The 17,550-nt window shown below is 53.5% G+C and overlaps 3 protein-coding genes across 3 annotated transcripts; 2 read left to right on the top strand and 1 right to left on the bottom strand.

Annotated features, from left to right (window-relative positions):
• The first annotated feature begins 1,139 nt into the window (after nucleotides 1–1,139).
• On the top strand, nucleotides 1,140–8,381 carry BNIPL (BCL2 interacting protein like). Its single transcript, XM_081026271.1, has 7 exons — nucleotides 1,140–1,338; nucleotides 3,985–4,167; nucleotides 4,325–4,427; nucleotides 4,588–4,719; nucleotides 5,594–5,680; nucleotides 5,865–5,963; nucleotides 6,434–8,381. The coding sequence occupies exons 1-7, from the start codon at nucleotides 1,155–1,157 to the stop codon at nucleotides 6,468–6,470; spliced, it is 825 nt and encodes a 274-aa protein (XP_080882397.1). The 5' UTR covers nucleotides 1,140–1,154; the 3' UTR covers nucleotides 6,471–8,381.
• On the top strand, nucleotides 7,326–8,399 carry LOC308487248 (protein MENT; the record flags this gene model as incomplete). Its single annotated transcript, XM_081025258.1, has 1 exon — nucleotides 7,326–8,399. The coding sequence occupies one exon, from the start codon at nucleotides 7,326–7,328 to the stop codon at nucleotides 8,397–8,399; it is 1,074 nt and encodes a 357-aa protein (XP_080881384.1).
• Nucleotides 8,400–11,379: 2,980 nt separating this feature from the next.
• Nucleotides 11,380–17,217, bottom strand: CDC42SE1 (CDC42 small effector 1). The gene is made up of 5 exons (XM_081026270.1): nucleotides 17,079–17,217; nucleotides 13,713–14,013; nucleotides 13,058–13,168; nucleotides 12,276–12,364; nucleotides 11,380–12,032 (listed from the first exon to the last, which is right to left on the bottom strand). Exons 2-4 carry the CDS (start codon nucleotides 13,764–13,766, stop codon nucleotides 12,290–12,292), a joined length of 240 nt encoding a protein of 79 aa, XP_080882396.1. The 5' UTR covers nucleotides 13,767–14,013; nucleotides 17,079–17,217; the 3' UTR covers nucleotides 11,380–12,032; nucleotides 12,276–12,289.
• Between the last annotated feature and the right edge of the window lie 333 nt (nucleotides 17,218–17,550).

Raw genomic sequence — 17,550 nt, 5'->3', positions numbered from 1 at the left:
TTCATCCTCCAAAATGGCCATTCTCTAGGAAAGCAGACCTAGAATTAATTTAGGTCCAGGTTCTCCTCCCCAGCAAATCTTCTTACCTTCTTCCTCCACCCCTCCACCCATGCCATGGTTTCCCCTGGCCACTCCCAACATGGTGGAGGAAAGGCAGGCCTGACCAGGTGCCATCTTCCCCAGCTTTGCCCAGTAATTGTGGGGCAGGTCTGTTGGGTTCCAGCCAATTGTAATGAGAAACACTCTCACCCCTACTGTGTAGGTGGAGCGACTGTCACAGATGTAACTGATTAGCTTTATGTATCCTTCCTCTGCTCCTCAGCGCAAATGAGGGGTGATCTGTTTCTAGCCAGCAGTGAAGCGGGTGGAAGCATCTGCCTAGGAGACAAGAGATCTGACTTCCTTTTAAAGCCTGCCCTCTGCCCTGCACCTGAGTCACTATTCTCCATCCCAGGATCTCCTACCTCCCATCCACTTCCCTTAAGACACTGCCTAGTTTGCCTCATGATAATCTTTTCTTCTGGGGGATGGGGGCACTTACGATCAGGGAGAATGCAGAAGCGACAGGACTAGGAGCACCGCTGAGACTTGAGGGACTGGATCTGAAGGAGGAGTGGCAGGATGAAGAATTCCCTAGGTGAGGAGGTGTGAGGGAGACTGGGAGAAGGGGGTGGTCACAATGGAGGGCAGGGATGGTAAGCCAGGACTTGAAGGAAAGAGGCTGGATAAAAAAGCGGAGGTGATGAAATCGTGGCGGGGAGAGAGAATGGATCAATCGCTATCTGGCTTGATGCCTTTAGCCTGTGTGTCTTCCCCCTTTTAATCTTTTCCCTTCCAGATTGCCTCCTGAAGCGGCTGAGCCTTCCGAAGATACTGATGATCCTAAAAGTGACTCACAGGCAGGTAAGAAAAGTCAATCCTAGGCCTCAGATTCTTGATTCAAATCTAGTGAGGGGGTTATGCCACCCATATCCCTTTGCAATTTCAATTCCCTTTTCCCAAATGTCCTGTGTTGTCTCCATATTATCACTTCCATCTACACAGGAATTCTAACCTCCCCCGCTAACACGTACACACATCTTTTTATTTTTTTGTCCCCCTCCCCCTCCAACCCAGGTACCCCCAGCACGTTAACCCTGTGTGGCCAGCGCCCCATGCGTAAGCGTCTTTCTGCCCCATCGTTGCTACTGAATCTGACGAAAGGGCCGGGAGATAATGGAGCTTCTCCCCACTCTGTACCTTCCTCTCCTGGTGGCAGTTCTGACCTGGAAGTAGACGAATTAGAGACACCTTCAGACTCGGAGCAGCTGGACAGTGGACATGAGTTTGAATGGGAAGGTGGGAAAGACACCTGAGGGCTGAGCTGGGAGAAGTAGAGGCCAGTAAAAGAAGCTTGGGATGGATTTAGTGGGACTGAAGTTAGAACTAATAAGGTGGGGACCGAGAAGTGAGGTCAGCAAAATTGATTTCCTCAGAATAGAAAGCTAGAGCCCAGAGATGCAATGCAGGAGTGTCCCAGAGGGGGGCTGGGGTCCTTTTTTATTAAGGAAAACTATTGAATGACTGTTGCATGCCATCGCTGAGCTGGAACTGGAGATATAAAGTCCCCACCCTCAGGCAATTCTCTGTTTCGTAAGAAATGAGCATAAATAGAAGGAAGTGCACTTCCAGCTTATGACCTTCACATGTCCAGGGTGCAGTTCAGGCAGGAGGGGGAGATCAGCGCTGCAGGAGGGGCACTGGGAAAGACCACAGAGGAGGTGACTGACAGCTGTCCATCATGTAGTCCGACAGGCGTTCTAGCTGGAAGAGGCGATTGGGGCAGCAGCATGGCATTTGGGGAATTCCAAGTCTCAAGCACGACTATTTTGATACTAAGGAAAATTTGGTTTCTTCTCTGCTCACAATACTTCTGACACCGACTGTGTGGGTTTTCCCTACATCAATTCTCCCGCTCTCCAGACACCGACTGGTGTCCTGCAATTTAGTTAGAACATGAACCAACTGGAGTTAGCGCAGATCCCAAGGTTAAGGGTCAGTCCCCCAAGACTGTCCCCCTCCCCGCACTTCAAACACCAGTCACATGTCCAGGTCATCACCTGTGCTGCATACCCACTACCCCCTGCTCAGGTTCGATAATTTGCTAGAATGACTAACAGAACTCAGAAAAACAATTTCCTTACTAGATTACAGATGTATTGTAAGAAGAAGCAACTCAGGAACAGTCAGAAGGAAGAGATGTGTAGGACAAGGTATATGGGGAGGTGTGTGGAGCTTCCACGCCCTCTTAGCACCCCCATGTGTTTGTTCACCGACCCAGAAGCTCCCCGAACCGCCTCAGCTAGGGTTTTATGGAGGCTTCATTGTGTGGGCACGACTGATTAGTTCACTGGCCATTAGTGATTAACACAACCTATTCTCTTTCCCCTTCTCAAAGGTGCAACCCCCTAATCACATGGATGGTTTCCCTGGCAACCAGCCACTCATCCTTAGGGGCTTTCCAAAGTCACCTTATTAATAAAAACTCATGTGGTTGAAAGGCGCTTGTTATGAATAACAAAATGTACTCCTTTCATCTTTCTCATCAACTGTTTCAGGAGGCAGGGACAAAAAGATAGCGCTAAGTCAGCAAGGTCAAACCACGGAGATTCTTGCTGCCCTGCCAAGGAGTTTAGATTTCTTTTTTTTAATTGGGGAAGGGGAACAGGACTTTATTTGGGGAACAGTGTGTACTTCCAGGACTTTTTTCCAAGTCAAGTTGTTGTCCTTTCAGTCTTAGTTGTGGAGGGCGCAGCTCAGCTCCAGGTCCAGTTGCCGTTGCTAGTTGCAGGGGGCGCTGCCCACCATCCCTTGCAGGACTCGAGGAATTGAACTGGCAACCTTGTGGTTGAGAGCCCACTGGACCATGTGGGAATCGAACCGGCAGCCTTCGGAGTTAGGAGCATGGAGCTCTAACCACCTGAGCCACCGGGCTGGCCCAGGAGTTTAGATTTTACCTTTTATCTTTAGATGGGGAGTCATTGAATGGTTTTCATCAAGGGAGTGACGTGATCAGAATTAATCACTCTGGAAAGATTTCTCTGTGGATATCAGTCCTATTATGGTGCAGCCATACAATGGAATACTAAGTACTGAGCAGCTATTTTTTAAAATGAGGTGGGCACAGTATTGTCATTTGGGTAAAAAGGTAGGGGAGAAAAGCAAGCTTGCTCTGGCAGTGCTGTAGAGGGTGCAATGGAAACCAGACCAGAGGCAGGAAGACCAGTTAGGAGGCGAGAACAGGCCAGGTGAGAAATAGTAAGAAGCTGAACCAGGACAGTAGCAGCGGAAAGAGTGATAAAAGTGTAACGAAGGCAGATGGAAGAGGACCCAGGCTCCACTTGGCTCGAGGGCCAATAGAGGAGAGTCTTGGATGATGTACAGATTTCTCTCGCAGGAAGCTGGATGGACGCAGCCCTTCACCAAGAAAGGAATCTGAGAGAGGAAGAAGAGCATGAGTCTGAGTTGCCCTTTGGGTCTGGTGACTTGGAGGTGACAGAAAGACGAGTAGAGGTGTCCCGTGTAGGCACGCGGAGATGTGGGTCTGGAGAGAAGCCTGGGTGACAGAGGCGAATCTGGGGGTTATCACCTTGCGCTGCTAGTGGAAGACCTGGGAATAGATGAGCTCACCCAAAGAAAAGCATGGAAAGAGGAATAAAGAATCCAGAAAAAAAGAAAACAAAAACTGATACTGGCAAGGGCCATGGACCTACCACAGGGCAAGGTTGCTTCAAGGGCACCGTCTACTGCAAAAGTGAGGATGATGAGTCATAGGAGAGAGCCACCAGCAAGGGGTTGGCTGTATGGGACAAACTAGGGCTAGCGTCATGGGGAAGGAACTGAGGGATGAGAGGGTGCGGTAATAAACTAGAAAACGGGGGACATTACGCGACGCTGAGGGTGTGTATTCTGCCCTGTTGACCTTTTCCCATCTCTCTGTTTTAGATGAGCTGCCCTGGGCAGAGAGCCTGGGGGCCAGCGAGGCCGCTGAAAGGCTGGGCCGGGGTTGCATGTGGGATGTGGCTGGAGAAGATGGTCATCGCTGGAGGGTGTTCCGCATAGGCCAGCGGGAGCAGCGAGTGGACATGACGGTCATTGAGCCCTATAAGAAAGTCCTTTCCCATGGAGGTAATGGCTGGCATAGTGGACTAAAATGCCTTTGCTGGAAACCCCGTGATTGGGTGCACCCATCCTTCCTGTGACTTCCAGAGACCCTCAGCCGAAACATGTCTGTCAATACATATTTGTTGCTTGAATGAATGAATCTTCCCCGTATCCTTCCCAGGTTACCATGGTGATGGCCTCAATGCTGTCATCCTCTTTGCTTCCTGTTATCTACCCAGAGGCAGCATCCCCAACTACACCTATGTCATGGAGCACTTGTTTAGGTGAGGTGGGAGGCCTGAAGGGCCCCAGCTGGCTGTTGGGGGGAGGCATACAAAGGGAACCCCTTCCAGGACCAGTAGCTGATTTTCGAGTCCATAATAACGTCCCTCTCACGCCCCACGACCCAAACACAGACCTCCCCTGACAGTTGCATCTCCCCAGGTATATGGTGGGAACTCTGGAGCTGCTGGTAGCTGAGAATTATCTGCTTATTCACTTGAGCGGAGGTACCAGCAGGGCCCAAGTTCCACGTCTGAGCTGGATGCAGCAGTGTTACCGGACTCTGGACCGGCGGTGAGCGTCGGGACAAGGGGCCACGGCTGGGGCTCGGGCTCGTTGTCTTCTCTCCCATCCTCCCATTCTTTCTTTTTCCATTTAGTTCTTCCTCTGTTGCGTCCCTCTACACCCCTTTCCAAGCCTCTCCCATCTTCTGTCCTCTTAGAATCAGGCAAATCTAGTTTCAAATCTTTTTTTTCTCTTTTTTTCCTGTGGACTTTGTTTTTATTCTGGATTATTCTACTTCTGGGGTTAGTTTCAAATCTTGCCTTCACCATTTACTAGTTGTGTGACTTTTGACAAGTCACTTAACCTTTCTGAGACTCGGTTTCCTTGTCTGTAAAATGGCAGTGAGAATACCTTTGTCACTGGACTCTCTTCCTTCTCCCAGTCTTGTCGTTTTTTTCCCTTTCCAGTCCATTGTCTTCTCCGCCTTCGTCTCTAACCCACACATCTGTTTTCCCCCATGTTCCTTTTTTCCCTCTCTTTCTCCCATCTTCTCTTTGTTCGCTTTCTCTTTTTTGCTCCTTTGTTTTTGTTTTTGTTTTCTCCTCCTGGGTCTTCTTCACCTGGAGTTTTATAAGTAGGCCTGGTCATGGAGAATGAAGCAGTGTACAAAAGGAACTTATGTGAGGGTGGGGCCCAGGAGGGAAATGGGTGGAGAAGACCAGGCTGAGAGGTTCTGAGAAGAGAGCTTCCTGAAAATGAGCATGGAGGGCTCAAGCTGGATAGAACTGAGATGGCAGTTAAAAGAATGGCGGTTAGACCCAGTTGCCAGAGAAATCTAGAAAGTAGAGATGTGAAAGAAGTTAAGAGGACAGAAGATAGCCCCACCTGGTTTTCAGGCATGAAGATGGGAGACAAAATAGGATGACCTCATCTTCTTTTTCAGGCTCCGGAAAAACCTGTGTGCCCTGGTGGTTGTCCATGCCACGTGGTACATGAAGGCGCTCCTGGCACTGCTTCGGCCCTTCATCAGGTACTCACTCGGGGGACAAGTTCCCCCCATCCTTCCCCATTTTCAAAATCAGGATAAGGGAACTTGCCCCATCCTGTCTCTTTCAGCCTTAAGCACTCTACTTGTCCCATTTTCCTTTATCAGGGTCTCCAGGAGCCCCCTTCCCGGTACAAAACGCACTTGGTTTGTCCCTCTTTTTTTTCAGTTCCAAGTTTGCACGCAAGATCCGTTTTCTGAACAGCCTGGGAGAGCTGGGCCAGCTCATCTCTTTGGATCAGGTCCACATCCCTGAAGCTGTCAGACAGTGAGTCCTGAGTTTTAGGATAAAGGGTGGAGGCGGGATGTGTAAAGCCAGTTTCCATTTTCTTAATGTGCGGGAGATACAAAGCAACTAACAGCCAGAAGCCCTGCCTTCAGGTTCTTCAAGGTATCTGGGAAAACTACACACACCCAGGGAAGAAATGAAGGACACGACTGTATCCAACAAGGACAAATGAAAAACTATACATAGAAGTGCTGAGACACCAGGATTAAAGGAATGATCACAGCACTGAATTTAGAGGGATTCAGGCCAGCCCTAGAAATTAGAAAGGGACGTGTTGGCAGTGAGTGCGAGAGCCTCTGCAGTGGGGAGAGGGTTAGGGAGCAAAAAATCCTAGATGATGACCCACTCAAGCACCCACTATTCTCTCTTCTGGTCACCTGACTTCTCCCTAAACCAGTGCGTAAAACCCAGGTCCTGCTCCTCTACCACTCCCTCCCTCTCTCTCCTAGGCTGGACCAGGATCTCCATGGCTCAGGAGGAACCTAGCATAGGACTGGAATAAAGGGCCAGAGAACCAAGCAAAGATACCCATCTGCCTACACCCGAACCCTGAAACCCTGAAACGTGAGCTCTTGTGTAAACATCTCCTTCACCCCCAGGACCAGTGGATCTTCACATCTCAGTGGCGTGTCATTCCTTCCGTGACCCTGCCTTCAAAGCAGGGCTGGTCTGGAACCTGATCTGCTGGGTGACTTTCATTTCAGAAGTAGGGGTGCACATGGTGGCATTTTGTATGCGAAAGTGCAAGGCTGGGGGTCTGAGTCCTGCTTTTGCTGCAGAACCATCATCTCTGAGTCATCTGGTCCTCTGTAGAGGAAAGGGCTGCAATCCTTTCCACCTGGGTGTGGTATTCTAGCCGTAGGGTGAAGGTGAAGGGTGGTGGGTGGGAAGGGCGGGGCCAGGAGTCCCTCCCTAAATCTGGGAGGGCCGCTGTGTGCCCCCTTTTCCTTTTTAGCCGTGTCTGCTGCCTCTGAGCCCTGGGAAGGCGTGTTTTCAAAACCTGTCCTTCTGTCCTCTTGGCGCTTAATAAACTGCCATGACAGATTTAAGCTCTGCACCGATGAAGTGAACTCTTTCTCCAGCCCCTGCATCACAGTCCGTCTGTCCGTGGAGTTCTAGTTGCGGGGGTTCCCAGGATTTTCAGCCGAGCCACTGGGGCTGCGGGAGCCACGGGCTGAGGGCCTGGGGGCGGGGTGGGGGCGTGGCACGCGCATCAGAGCCCCCTCCCCCCTGGGCCTCAGTTCTAACGACCCGGTGGGTCAAGAGCAGACGGGAGGGAGAAAGGTAGGAGCCCCGGCCTCGATCACTGGGCTCCCTCCCAGCCCCACACCGTCCAGCCCCATGGTCCCCGCCGCCGGCGCGCTGCTCTGGGTCCTGCTGCTGAGTCTGGGGTCCCGGGCGGCGGCGGGGGCCCAAGGCCTGACTTCGACCGGGACGACCGGGACTGGGCCGGTCAGTTTCCGCTTCCAGGGCCCAATGACCCGCAAGTACCCGTCCACCGCCCTGACGGCTGCCTCCCGGAAGAGGAGGGTAACGATAGAGGACGAGGACGACGTCGTGGCCACTGCCGACCGCCTGGCAGGCCCAGCAGCTGCGGAGCTCTTGGCCTCAACGGTGTCCACGGACGTCAATGGGTCACAGTCGTGGGAGCATGAGGATGGGACTTTGGAGGAGGGGGTTGTGATTCACGCCAATAAGAATAGCACCAGCTCGGAGGTTCCCAGTACGGTTTCCAGTACTCTTCCCAGCGCGGTTCCCAGTTCCGTTCCCAGTACAGCGGTGGGGCCCAGTTCAAGGTTCCCCGCGAATATCCAGGAGCCGGAATACAGGCTCTCCACAAGCCTGCCGCGCTCCAGCTGGAGGTCCACTGGGGACCTGGCGCTCTCCGACACGAGCCTCAGCCAGTGGACAACAGCTGGGGCCACCCCACACCGCTCCTCACGACCCTCGCCCACAGCCATGCCACCTCCGGAGGAACTTCGGGTGATGCTAATGCCCTGGGGCCCATGGCACTGCCACTGCAAGTCAGGCACCATGAGCCGGACCCGCGCCGGCAAGCTGCAGGGCCTTTCGGGGCGTCTCCGAGTTGGGGCGCTGAGCCAACTGCGCACGGAGCACCGGCCTTGCACCTATCGTCAATGTCCCTGCGACCGGCATCATGAGGAATGCCCCCTGGATTCAAGCCCCTGTTCTGATGCCAGCTGCACCACCCAGCCCACCAGCACCAGCACCACCAGCGCCACCACCAGCCCCATGCCTCCCCTCAGCAGCAGACTCAGACCCACGCCCTTGCACTTCTTGAGCCCCAGCCCCGCCCTTGCTTTCTGGAAGCGGGTCCGGATAGGGCTGGAGGATATTTGGAACAGCCTCTCTTCAGTGTTCGCAGAGATGCAACCAGTAAGTGTTTGGGGATGAGCGGGGATCTTTGTGGATGGATCTGGAAAGTCCTGATAGCCAAAGCCTGCTGCTCAGCAGCCAGTGTGCTCGTGTCAACTGTTGCTTGTGTGTCTGCTTAGTGATTCGTAATGTGCATTGGTCTGTCCATCTTGTCGTTGGCCATGGATTCCACTGGTTATTCCTTGAACTGGTTGGTTATTAGGTAACATGCATAGTGGGTCATTAGGTGATGACTGACCAAGCTGTTAAGATTGCAGATATATAAAGAATTCCTGATGTGCAGATAATTAATGGAGGTGGAAGATAATTAAGTTTTCAGCTTCTCTGTGCAGTTTAATAGTAATTACAGCCAGTGTCTGACGTCTTGCTATGTGCACTTTCTCTGGATCAGCCCTCCAACACCCCCATGAGGTATTAGTATCCCCACTTTACAGATGAAGAAATGGGGGTTTGTAAAGTTGGTAAGTGGCAATCACAGCAGGACTTAAACCAGGTTGGTTTGACCCTAGTGCCGACTCTCAACCACGGTCCCAAAGAACTGTCCTGGGATTATTCCCAGCAACCTAAGAATTCTCAAGGAAGCAGTCATCTCCTTTACCAAGAGCCACCCAAGGCTCTGACTGACCTGGTAAAATTCTCAATGGATAGGATGATAGGACCTTCGGTGAGAGGTGAGGGGCAGAATGTCCTCTTGGTCATTTTGCCGGTTTCTGTTGTCTTTCTCCTTATGTGTCCAATGGCATTCACTACGTAAGAGAAGCATAAACGCAGTAGTGTTGAGGGAAGGAGAGTTTGTGGGGAGAGGGACATGAAGTAAGAAAGGGAAAAGAAATAGATTTGTTACATTTCCTCTTTTCTCTATTTTCTTTCTTTCCCAGATAGACAGAAACCAGAGGTAATGGCCATTTGACCTACAAGAGGAGGTGCCGGCATCTCAGTCTCTCCTCCCTTTTCAGTCCCAGCACCCACTGGATATTTTTAGTACAGAAAAACAAAACTAGAAAAAACATTGTTTGGTCTCGTGTCTTTTTACAGAGGTGTCTGTGGAAGGAGAGACCGCCAGTCTCGTGGACCCTAAAACTGAACTGCGAAGCTAGCAGCAAGCGGCTTGGGCCTTTCCCCCATCCCTCAGATAAAATGTTGATATTGTTCACCTTGCGCATTGCCAAAGTTGTTTTTAAACAAGTGTTTCTGTAGAGACTTGGAAAATCTCAGGTGAATGCCCAGAGAAGGGAACAGGAAGAGCAAGGATGTGAGCCCTTGGGCGAAGGTGCTCTTGTTGCCTTCACAATACGTAGCCTTCTTCTCTCCTCGGAAAGGTACACAACCCCACGTCAGCCACTTTCTAGGCGTTACCCAACACACACCTGTAGTGATTCGTCTGAGACTATTTTGCTTCCACTTTTTTTATTTGAAAAATGTATTTAAAAGTCCAACAATTTTTTAAATATAAATTATGACTCTCAAACCCATTCCCATCACTCTAAATATTGTTCAAGTGATGGCAGCATGCACATTAGAGAAGGTAGCAAAAGGTGAGAGAGCACCAAAGAAAAGATTGTGTCCAAATAGGCATTCGAATAAGGCTGAATGAAGATCAGAGTGACCAGCAACTCCAGGGGTCCCCATCTTTCTACCCTATCCTGTCAACCCTTCAGATCGAGTACAACCCTCGAGCTATCGAGCTACTTCCAGAGCAACTAGCTAGACTGGAACATAAATTGTGAATGTGTCTCCAGGACCAATCTGACCCTGAAAAACTTCAGGAAATACACTGAACTTGGAAAAATGACACCTTAGTCACTGTAGCTGGGGGCAGACGGGAGGGATGGTGCAATCAGCAGAGTGGATCCTAGTTCCCACGCTCCTGACAGCCCCCCACCACCGTCAAACAGGACGCTTCCAGTTACGGAGCTAATGAGAAAGCAGGCAGGAGCTCATCTGCCGTTCTGCTTTCCTCATCTCCCCGCAAGGAAGGGACCAGAACAAAAAACACCTGAGAAAACGAAGTGCCTGAAGACGCTGCTCCTCCATTACGTTCCCACCTACAGCAGACTCGTTAGCCAGGCGGGGAGTGGGACCTGGTCTTCAGACAAAACTCCCTGAGTCTTACCTGTGTCTGGTTCCAGGACAGGGCACAGGCATGGGGCTTAAAGCTGGGGAGGGGAAGCGGGTTGTCTGCAGCTCTACTGCTTTCCACCCCCAAGCCCACCACACCCCGTTCATGCCTCCACAGCAGGCCCCCGTCGTTCTGAGAGCAAGAACAGAGAAGCACAGAGACAACCCATGCAAGCACAAGCCACAGACTGAGTAGAGCTGTTTGGAGACTGTGCAGCCCCGCTAAGCCTACTTTACAAGGGGGCCAAGCTCATCAAGGCTCAGGCTTAGGATGAATTATGGGATGGGGGAGGGTGGCGGTGGAAATCACTTAAGGGAAAAATACCTTGACTTTAGAGCAGTGGCTATCAACGGGGGGTGAGTCTGCTCCCTAGGACACACTTGGCAACATCTGGGGGTCCGTTGGGTTGTCATAACTAGGGTAGCCCAGGGATGCTGCTAGACAGCCTAGATGCACAGGATAGTGCCCCCCGACGAAGAATTATCCAGCCCAAGATGTCCAGGGTCCAGCTTGAGAGACCTTGCTCTATGGGTCTCCCTGCTCCCAGGCTGTGAGGGTCTTCAGCTCCCTAAACTCACAGATGAGTTCTTCTGAACACATTTATCTCCCCGCCTCCCCTCCTCAAGGGTCCAGAAGTCCACCCTGAGACATAACTCCTAGTTTTGCGGCATTTCTTTCCAGATCCCTCTTCTTCCTCTCACCTGGGCCAGCAGGGAGGTCGGCAGAGGGCAGGCCAGGTCCCCAAGTCTTACGTGGAATGTCACCAGGGTAAGAACCACCCCTTACCATAACTCTTATTCAGTGGGAAATAAGGCTCCTAACAGGAATAGGGTAAGGACAGAGGTAGTAAAAGGATGGGGGTAATTAAGAGAACTCATCTTAAATTAAATCTTTAATTAATTTAAAAAAGAGGGAAAGGGGCCGAGTAGCTAGCAATGCTACAGAAACAGGGACAGGGGCCTAACTAGAGAAAGACGCTGGATCTGGCAGAGAGGTACTGACGAGCGGTGAGCTTAAGGTCTGAGAGGGAGAGAGAGTAGCCCAGGCAGTGGTCACCCTCCCAGCCCCTGCTTGACATCTGCGTCAGTTCATCACGAGAGGGAGGAGGCGAGACCAGGGAGGTAGGAGCTGCTCGGCAAAGCCAGCTTCAGCTCTGGTTACCTCACCCACCTGCCACTTAAGGAGCTCCAGGTTCAGAGTTTAAAAACAGGTGGCCCGTAGACCGTCATTCAGGAGAAGGGAACTCTTTCCAGGTTCCCAGAAACTCCCATTTCAGATCTGAGAGCGTCCAGGGCTTCAGCTGCGCTCCTCTGGCCAACGAGTAGTCACTTGGTCAGTCCTGCTGCTTTGACCCCATCTCCAGGAGGGGCTACAGCCAGAGGGAGTGGAGGGAGGCCAGCCCCCAAGCCTTCCGAGGCACTATGAGGCAGAGGGGGGGAAAAGGGGGCCCTGGGGGCACTGGTTCTAGGAGGGATCTGGAAGGGGCAGCATCTCTTCCGGGCTGGACAGAGGGAGACTTCAGACAGCAGAACCTGATTTAAAAAAAGGAAGATTAGCCTCCAAGAACCCAAGGCCTCAGGGAGAAAGGCCCAGCCTCACACAGACTCCACTTCCACAGCGTTCTCTTTTCTCCATTTCCATCTGTCTGCTCATCCCTGTCCCTCTGCCTTCCTGGATCCCACGAGTATGTTCCTGACTCTGCCCCCCTCGCTTCCCATCCTCGCGGAGGAGCTGAGGCAGCAGCGGGCGCTGGGTGGGTTTCTCTAATCACTCACCATTCCTGTTGGAGCTACAAGCCCCTGGAATTGCTCCATGGCCTGTCTCGGTTTCCCTTGGATCTCATCTGCTCCTGCACTGCGCCTGTCTGTGAAAAACGCACGTGAAACCCTCCATCAGTCTTCATGTCGCACAGTAGGAGGTTGCCCCTGTGTCCTCCCCGGAAAAGGCTGACCCATCTCTTGACAACAAAATCATCCGAAAAGGTGAAAATTCACTACCATTCCGCCAAGGGAGGTCTCATTGCCTCCCTCCACAGTGACCTTCGTGAGGGTGACATAAAATGAGCCTTTTACGAATAAGTTCCTCCCACAAAGGGCCCTCATATTTATCGAAGTTTCACAATTGGTGAGAGGACTCCTGCACTATCTCCAGGCCCACTGCCCACCCTTTGAGAACAGATACACATATTAGGACCGAGGAGCTCGGCCTTCCCCTGCCCCCACATTCCCAACCACAATGACTTACTGTGGCACTGAGACAGCAGTTCTTAATGAACAGAAGGAAGGGGTATGGCGTTTGGAAAAAGCCGCCCATGTAACTTTTAAAGGCATCTATCCCCCATCCCAATGAAGAACAATCTGCTAACTGTAAAGATGGGGGCCTAGGCCAGAGACCTGAAACGCCAGGTCTCGGGCTGACGCAGCTGGTGACCAAGACTAGAAACCTAGCTTCTTACTTCCCCATCGAGTATTTTGTTATGTCCTCTCCCTGAACTTTCAAAAAGGGGAACAGTTCTAGGCCACAACCCCCTATCAAACTGTCCCCCTTCCTTTGTTACCATGGCAAGTCCGTCTCCAGCCCCCATCTCCCCAGAGCCAATGTGAGTCAGGTGGACAAAATTCATTGGTTCCCCAATCATGGTCCGGTCGATCCGTCGCCTCTTCTTCTTCTGTTTCGAGAAAATGGGGGAGTTATGTCTGAAACCCCCTCCTCCAGTCCCCGTGGAGGAAGGGAAAAGAGTCTTGCAAACCAAGTGGACTGCAAACCACTAAGGGAAGAGCTAAGGGCCTGGAGGGAAAGGGGATATGGCATCATAAGAGGGAAATCACGAGGGTGTGAAAGGCAAGGCCGAAACAGCCTAAAACAGAGGACACAGGCAGGGTGGGAGGGGCAGGAGCCTGCAGAGTGAACACTGGACAAAGAAAGGACATGTCAGAGTCACCTCTGGCTGATGAGGAAACAATGGGGGAAACTGACAGGTGTTAAGCTCCACCTACAACCCCTGGCCAACTCAGAAGGACAGGAACAGGAAGTGCCAGCTAGAACTATTCGTCCCGTTACTCCAAATCACACCTGTCAGGCCACAGCAACTCCCCTGACCGAGAGGCCAGAAGAGTGCCTGGGAGGAGAAAGATCCCAAATGGTGGGGCTGCCTCCTGCATAAATATACGGTCGGGTTTCTGTGTGTGTTGGGTGGGGGTGGGGAGACTCACCGGCTGGGGTTTCTCTACCACACAGCAGCCCAGTTTGTGCCAAAATTCACTCATGTTCCCCGACGGTTCCAGTTTCACTCCCCTACCCGAGGCCCCAGAGGGCTCCTGCTCTGGCGCCCTGACCGTCCACGGCGCACTCCCTTCAGGTGTTAACAACACCCTGGGCACTCAGCGGCACGGGCCAGAGAGAGGAGAATCCTTGGAACCTTTAGTGAGCAGTGAAGGGCAGTGTCTCAGACCAGGGCCAGAGGGCGGGGCGGGCGGGCCGGCACAAGGCTATGTCTTCCTCAGACGTGGAACCCTGGATGAGCAGAAAGCAGAGAGGACAGGTTAGCGAGAAACCCCTCCGTCCTCGAGAAGCCTCCCGATGAGCCCATATTCCTGTCGTCCCTACAGGGCCTGGTCCTGTCCCCAACACTAACCTCCTCACAGAAGAACCTCACAGTTGGATGCTCAGAGAAAAGGACAGAAGGACACCGCGGGGTTAAGGAGCCATAGCTGCTGGTACCAAGGGAGAGGAAGGGGCTGGAAGCCTTTAGGGTGACAGGACGGGAGGGGACCAAAGGGCAGTGGCAGAAAGGAGCAATGTCTGGGGGTGCTACCTGCGCCACCTCCCTTCTCTGGGTTTAGGGCAGAGGGGAGGGGCACGCAAGTGACTTTGAAGAGGAAATGGTGGTTTTCTGTTCTCACAAACAAGGCCTCCACCCCGTCCCTCCCTTTTCCCTTACCTGACTCTGAACACCTAGATTTTCTTTCAGACCTTGACTACTAGGTTCTAGGTGACAAATGTAGCAGCTTGGACCCCAAGAAAGACTTTCAGCAGTGAGGAATGTCTTCCCTCTGTTCCCTGACCTTGTCCCTCATTTCCCTCAGCTAAGACCCAGCCCCTCCCAAAAGACATTTAGCAGTTCCTTTATTACTTGACCTTGAGATCCTTCCTGAAGGCTGTGCACACTGTGTTTCTGTGTCCCTTATCACTGCATGCCTGCGTGTGCACCTGTTTGCACACACGTGGCAGGGCCAAAGCCCGGTGAGTGCCTTGCATGGATCACCTGTGCAAGGTTGCAGGTACCTGTGCCAGGTATCTGCTGTCCCATGAGAAAGAGTTTTCCGGCCTCCCCACCCTCTTCACATGTCCTATCGTGCCGCGCTGCTCAGAGGGCTCAGAGGGCCTGGGCCTGCCGGCCTGCTTGCCTCCCTCAGCCCTCACGCTATGACCTGTTCTCTCCCTCCCTCACCACTTCCACCCCCAGGCGTCATCAGCCAACCAGACACTTTCCAAAAGCATTAGTGTCCAAGGAAGAACCTTCATTCCTGCGAGCCAGGGTAGGGCACACCTGGCCTTCTCTATCCGCATCTCCCGGGCCTATCACAGGCAACGTCCAAGTTTCCAAACAGGCAGTTTCATGAATATTACACTAGAGTGTGAACACGAACCTCCCCTCCCTCCAGACCTGGGAGCCTGAGGCTCTGGCACCCTAGACTGATCTAAGAACGGAGGGGTTTTTTTTTAACAGCCTTGAGATGAGATCACACAAACTCTGAGAGGCAGCTTCTAGGAGAGGGAAGGACCCAGGAGTCTGGGCTTCCTCTTACTTCCCTTCCCACCACTGGAGGGGAGGAGTAGAGATGGGCCGGAAGTCCCAGCTCAGTGGGACAGAGAGGGGAGCTGTGCTCAATGGGGAAGTCAGTCACAGTGTTTGTCACAGTGTTTGTTGTGATGGTGGCGGGTGGTCAGGGTTGGAGGCAGGGGTGCGGGTGAAGAAAACAATGGAGAATCAGAGGAAACCCCCAACACCACTAGACAGGCTGTACTGAGACTGGACTCTCCCCAATACCCCCCTGCTCAAAGCTGAGTGGACAGAAGTGGATGGTGGGAGGGGAGGAAAGAAAAGGGGGAGGAGGAGAGAAAAGAGGGAGGAGGAGAGAAAAGGGGGAGGAGGAGAGAGAGGGAAAGGGGCAGTGGAGGGAACAAGGACGTTTCTGTTCCTTTTCCAGGGACCTGGCCAGAAATGGGTGGAGGGAAAGTGTGTGTGTGGGACTTGGCACGAAATGACCAATGATGATGAGAAGTGACCAGGAAATTCCATTCTTCAGGACATAGGACACAGGGGTCTCTAAAACTTGGGGGTGGGGTCAGAACGTGAAGAAAACCGGGCAGGGTGAACGGGGGTGGGGGGAAAAAGGCCAGGAAAGGAAGTAAGAGTGACTGGCTGTCACTCCCCTTCTTTAAAATATCTAAAGAGTGGGTTGAGGAAAAATGAAATCCTGAGCGGCTAAGCCCAGGAAGTGGTACCCGAATCTGCTGCCCACTATTTCCATCCCACTTCCAAGGAGCAGGCGCTGGTAAACCAGCAGGTGGGATCAGGATTAGATCACAGTAAGGCCATATCCTGACAGGCCCAGAACTGGGCCTGACATCCAAATAGGCAGGGTGAGTCGGAGCTGGGAAAGACACCAAGGTCACACTGCGGCCGCCATAAGGGCTTCAAAACCACTGGGGAGCCTGCAGAAGGGATGGGAGAAAGGTTCCAGGGAGGAAGGATGTACAGAGGTAGTTCCCCGGTCCTGCTCTAGCCCCAAACCGGTTTTCCCGGTCCATGCTGCCTCCAGCCCCAAGGCTTCCAACCCGCTGCCTGACAAGCCTTCACAAGAAGCAGCTGGAGAGAAAGAGAAAGAGAAAGAGACTTAAGAGAATGGAGTGGGCAATTCTGGCTATGAGCCCAGGGCTGCAGCTGGTCGCCTGTGGAGACCTCCAGACACCGGGCCCTAGTGAGGGGTTCTAGAGAAGTAGGGGTGGGCCCCACTTTGCAGGCAAGTGACAGGCTTGTGCCCCAGCACCAACCACGTCCTTCCCCAGGTGAGGTCTTATGGGGCCTTAAGAGGAAACAGAGATAGGCCCCGAGCTGCCCGTCATAGAGACTCCATTTCTGCCCCCTCCCCGACTCTACCCAGGAACCCTCGGCTCTTCCCAACCTGAACTGGGTAGGGCTGGGGCTTCTCTGCGAATCCCTCCGCCCGGTCGCTGTCGCCCGTGGTTGCCTCGGTCTGATTTAGACCTTCCAGGACCCAGTGCGCTTTCTCTGCACACGCCATCACCGAGGTCAGTGAGTCTCGGAGACCTTGCCCCTGCCACCTCCCCCCACAGCCCAGTTCCTTCTTTCCCTTCTACTCTTCTGCGGCCTCGGCCTGCGCGCCGCACGATCGTGGATGGGGACGGTTACTCAGGGAGCGCACCCCGTTTCCCACAGACCCAGCTTGTCCACAGCCCTGGACACCCTCCTCCCCCACCCCCAGTATCCGGTGCGGCGCCGCCCGGTAGGGCAGGCGGGGCGCGCCGGCGGGGGACCCACCCCACGCTCTCACCTGCTCTGCTCCCACATCGAGGCGCCCGGCTGCAGCTGGTGGGGGGCTCCCGCTCCGCGACCGCCAGTGTGGGGTTCCCGGGCTCGCTCCTCGGCGCGGTGGGGGAGCCGAGGGCGGGCCGGCAGAGGTGGGGCTGGCGGAGGGCGGAAACGGCGGCGACGCGATTACGAAACCCGTCCGGCTGGGAGCCGGGCGCACAGCCCCCCCCTGCACTGGGGAGGCGCTGCTCCCGGAGCGCCGTGGGAGGCGGCCTGGGAAGCCCCCGAGGGCCGCCGCCCCCGCTGGGCGACGCGCGGACGCGGACCCCAGGAGGAGCGCCGGACGCCCAGGCTCGGTCCCCCGCAATCGCACGTTCCCTTTGCGCCCGAGGCAAAACGAAGCGGAGCCCCTGGATCCCCCCAACCCGATTCCGAGACTCTCAGAAGCATCTCCCCCAATCTTGTGTTCTACCCCAAATGGAACAGGGCTCCGT

This window comes from Rhinolophus hipposideros, assembly GCF_964194185.1.
Source record: "Rhinolophus hipposideros genome assembly, chromosome: 19".
NCBI classification, from domain to species: Eukaryota; Metazoa; Chordata; class Mammalia; order Chiroptera; family Rhinolophidae; genus Rhinolophus; species Rhinolophus hipposideros.
Note: the sequence above shows the minus strand (reverse complement) of the source record. Positions and strands in the feature narration are given on the sequence as shown.

Bases quoted from the DNA above. Each gene is read 5' to 3' on its own strand.
- CDC42SE1 (XM_081026270.1), bottom strand. From the start codon at position 13,766: ATGAGTGAATTTTGGCACAAACTGGGCTGCTGTGTGGTAGAGAAACCC. The intron at 13,169-13,712 runs GTGAGTCTCCCC...TTCTCGAAACAG, and splicing joins TGGTAGAGAAACCCCAGCCG to AAGAAGAAGAGGCGACGGAT. The intron at 12,365-13,057 runs GTAACAAAGGAA...CGTTTTTCACAG, and splicing joins CTGGAGACGGACTTGCCATG to ACAGGCGCAGTGCAGGAGCA.
- BNIPL (XM_081026271.1), top strand. From the start codon at position 1,155: ATGCGTAAGCGTCTTTCTGCCCCATCGTTGCTACTGAATCTGACGAAA. The intron at 4,428-4,587 runs GTGAGGTGGGAG...GCATCTCCCCAG, and splicing joins GTCATGGAGCACTTGTTTAG to GTATATGGTGGGAACTCTGG. The intron at 4,720-5,593 runs GTGAGCGTCGGG...CTTCTTTTTCAG, and splicing joins TACCGGACTCTGGACCGGCG to GCTCCGGAAAAACCTGTGTG.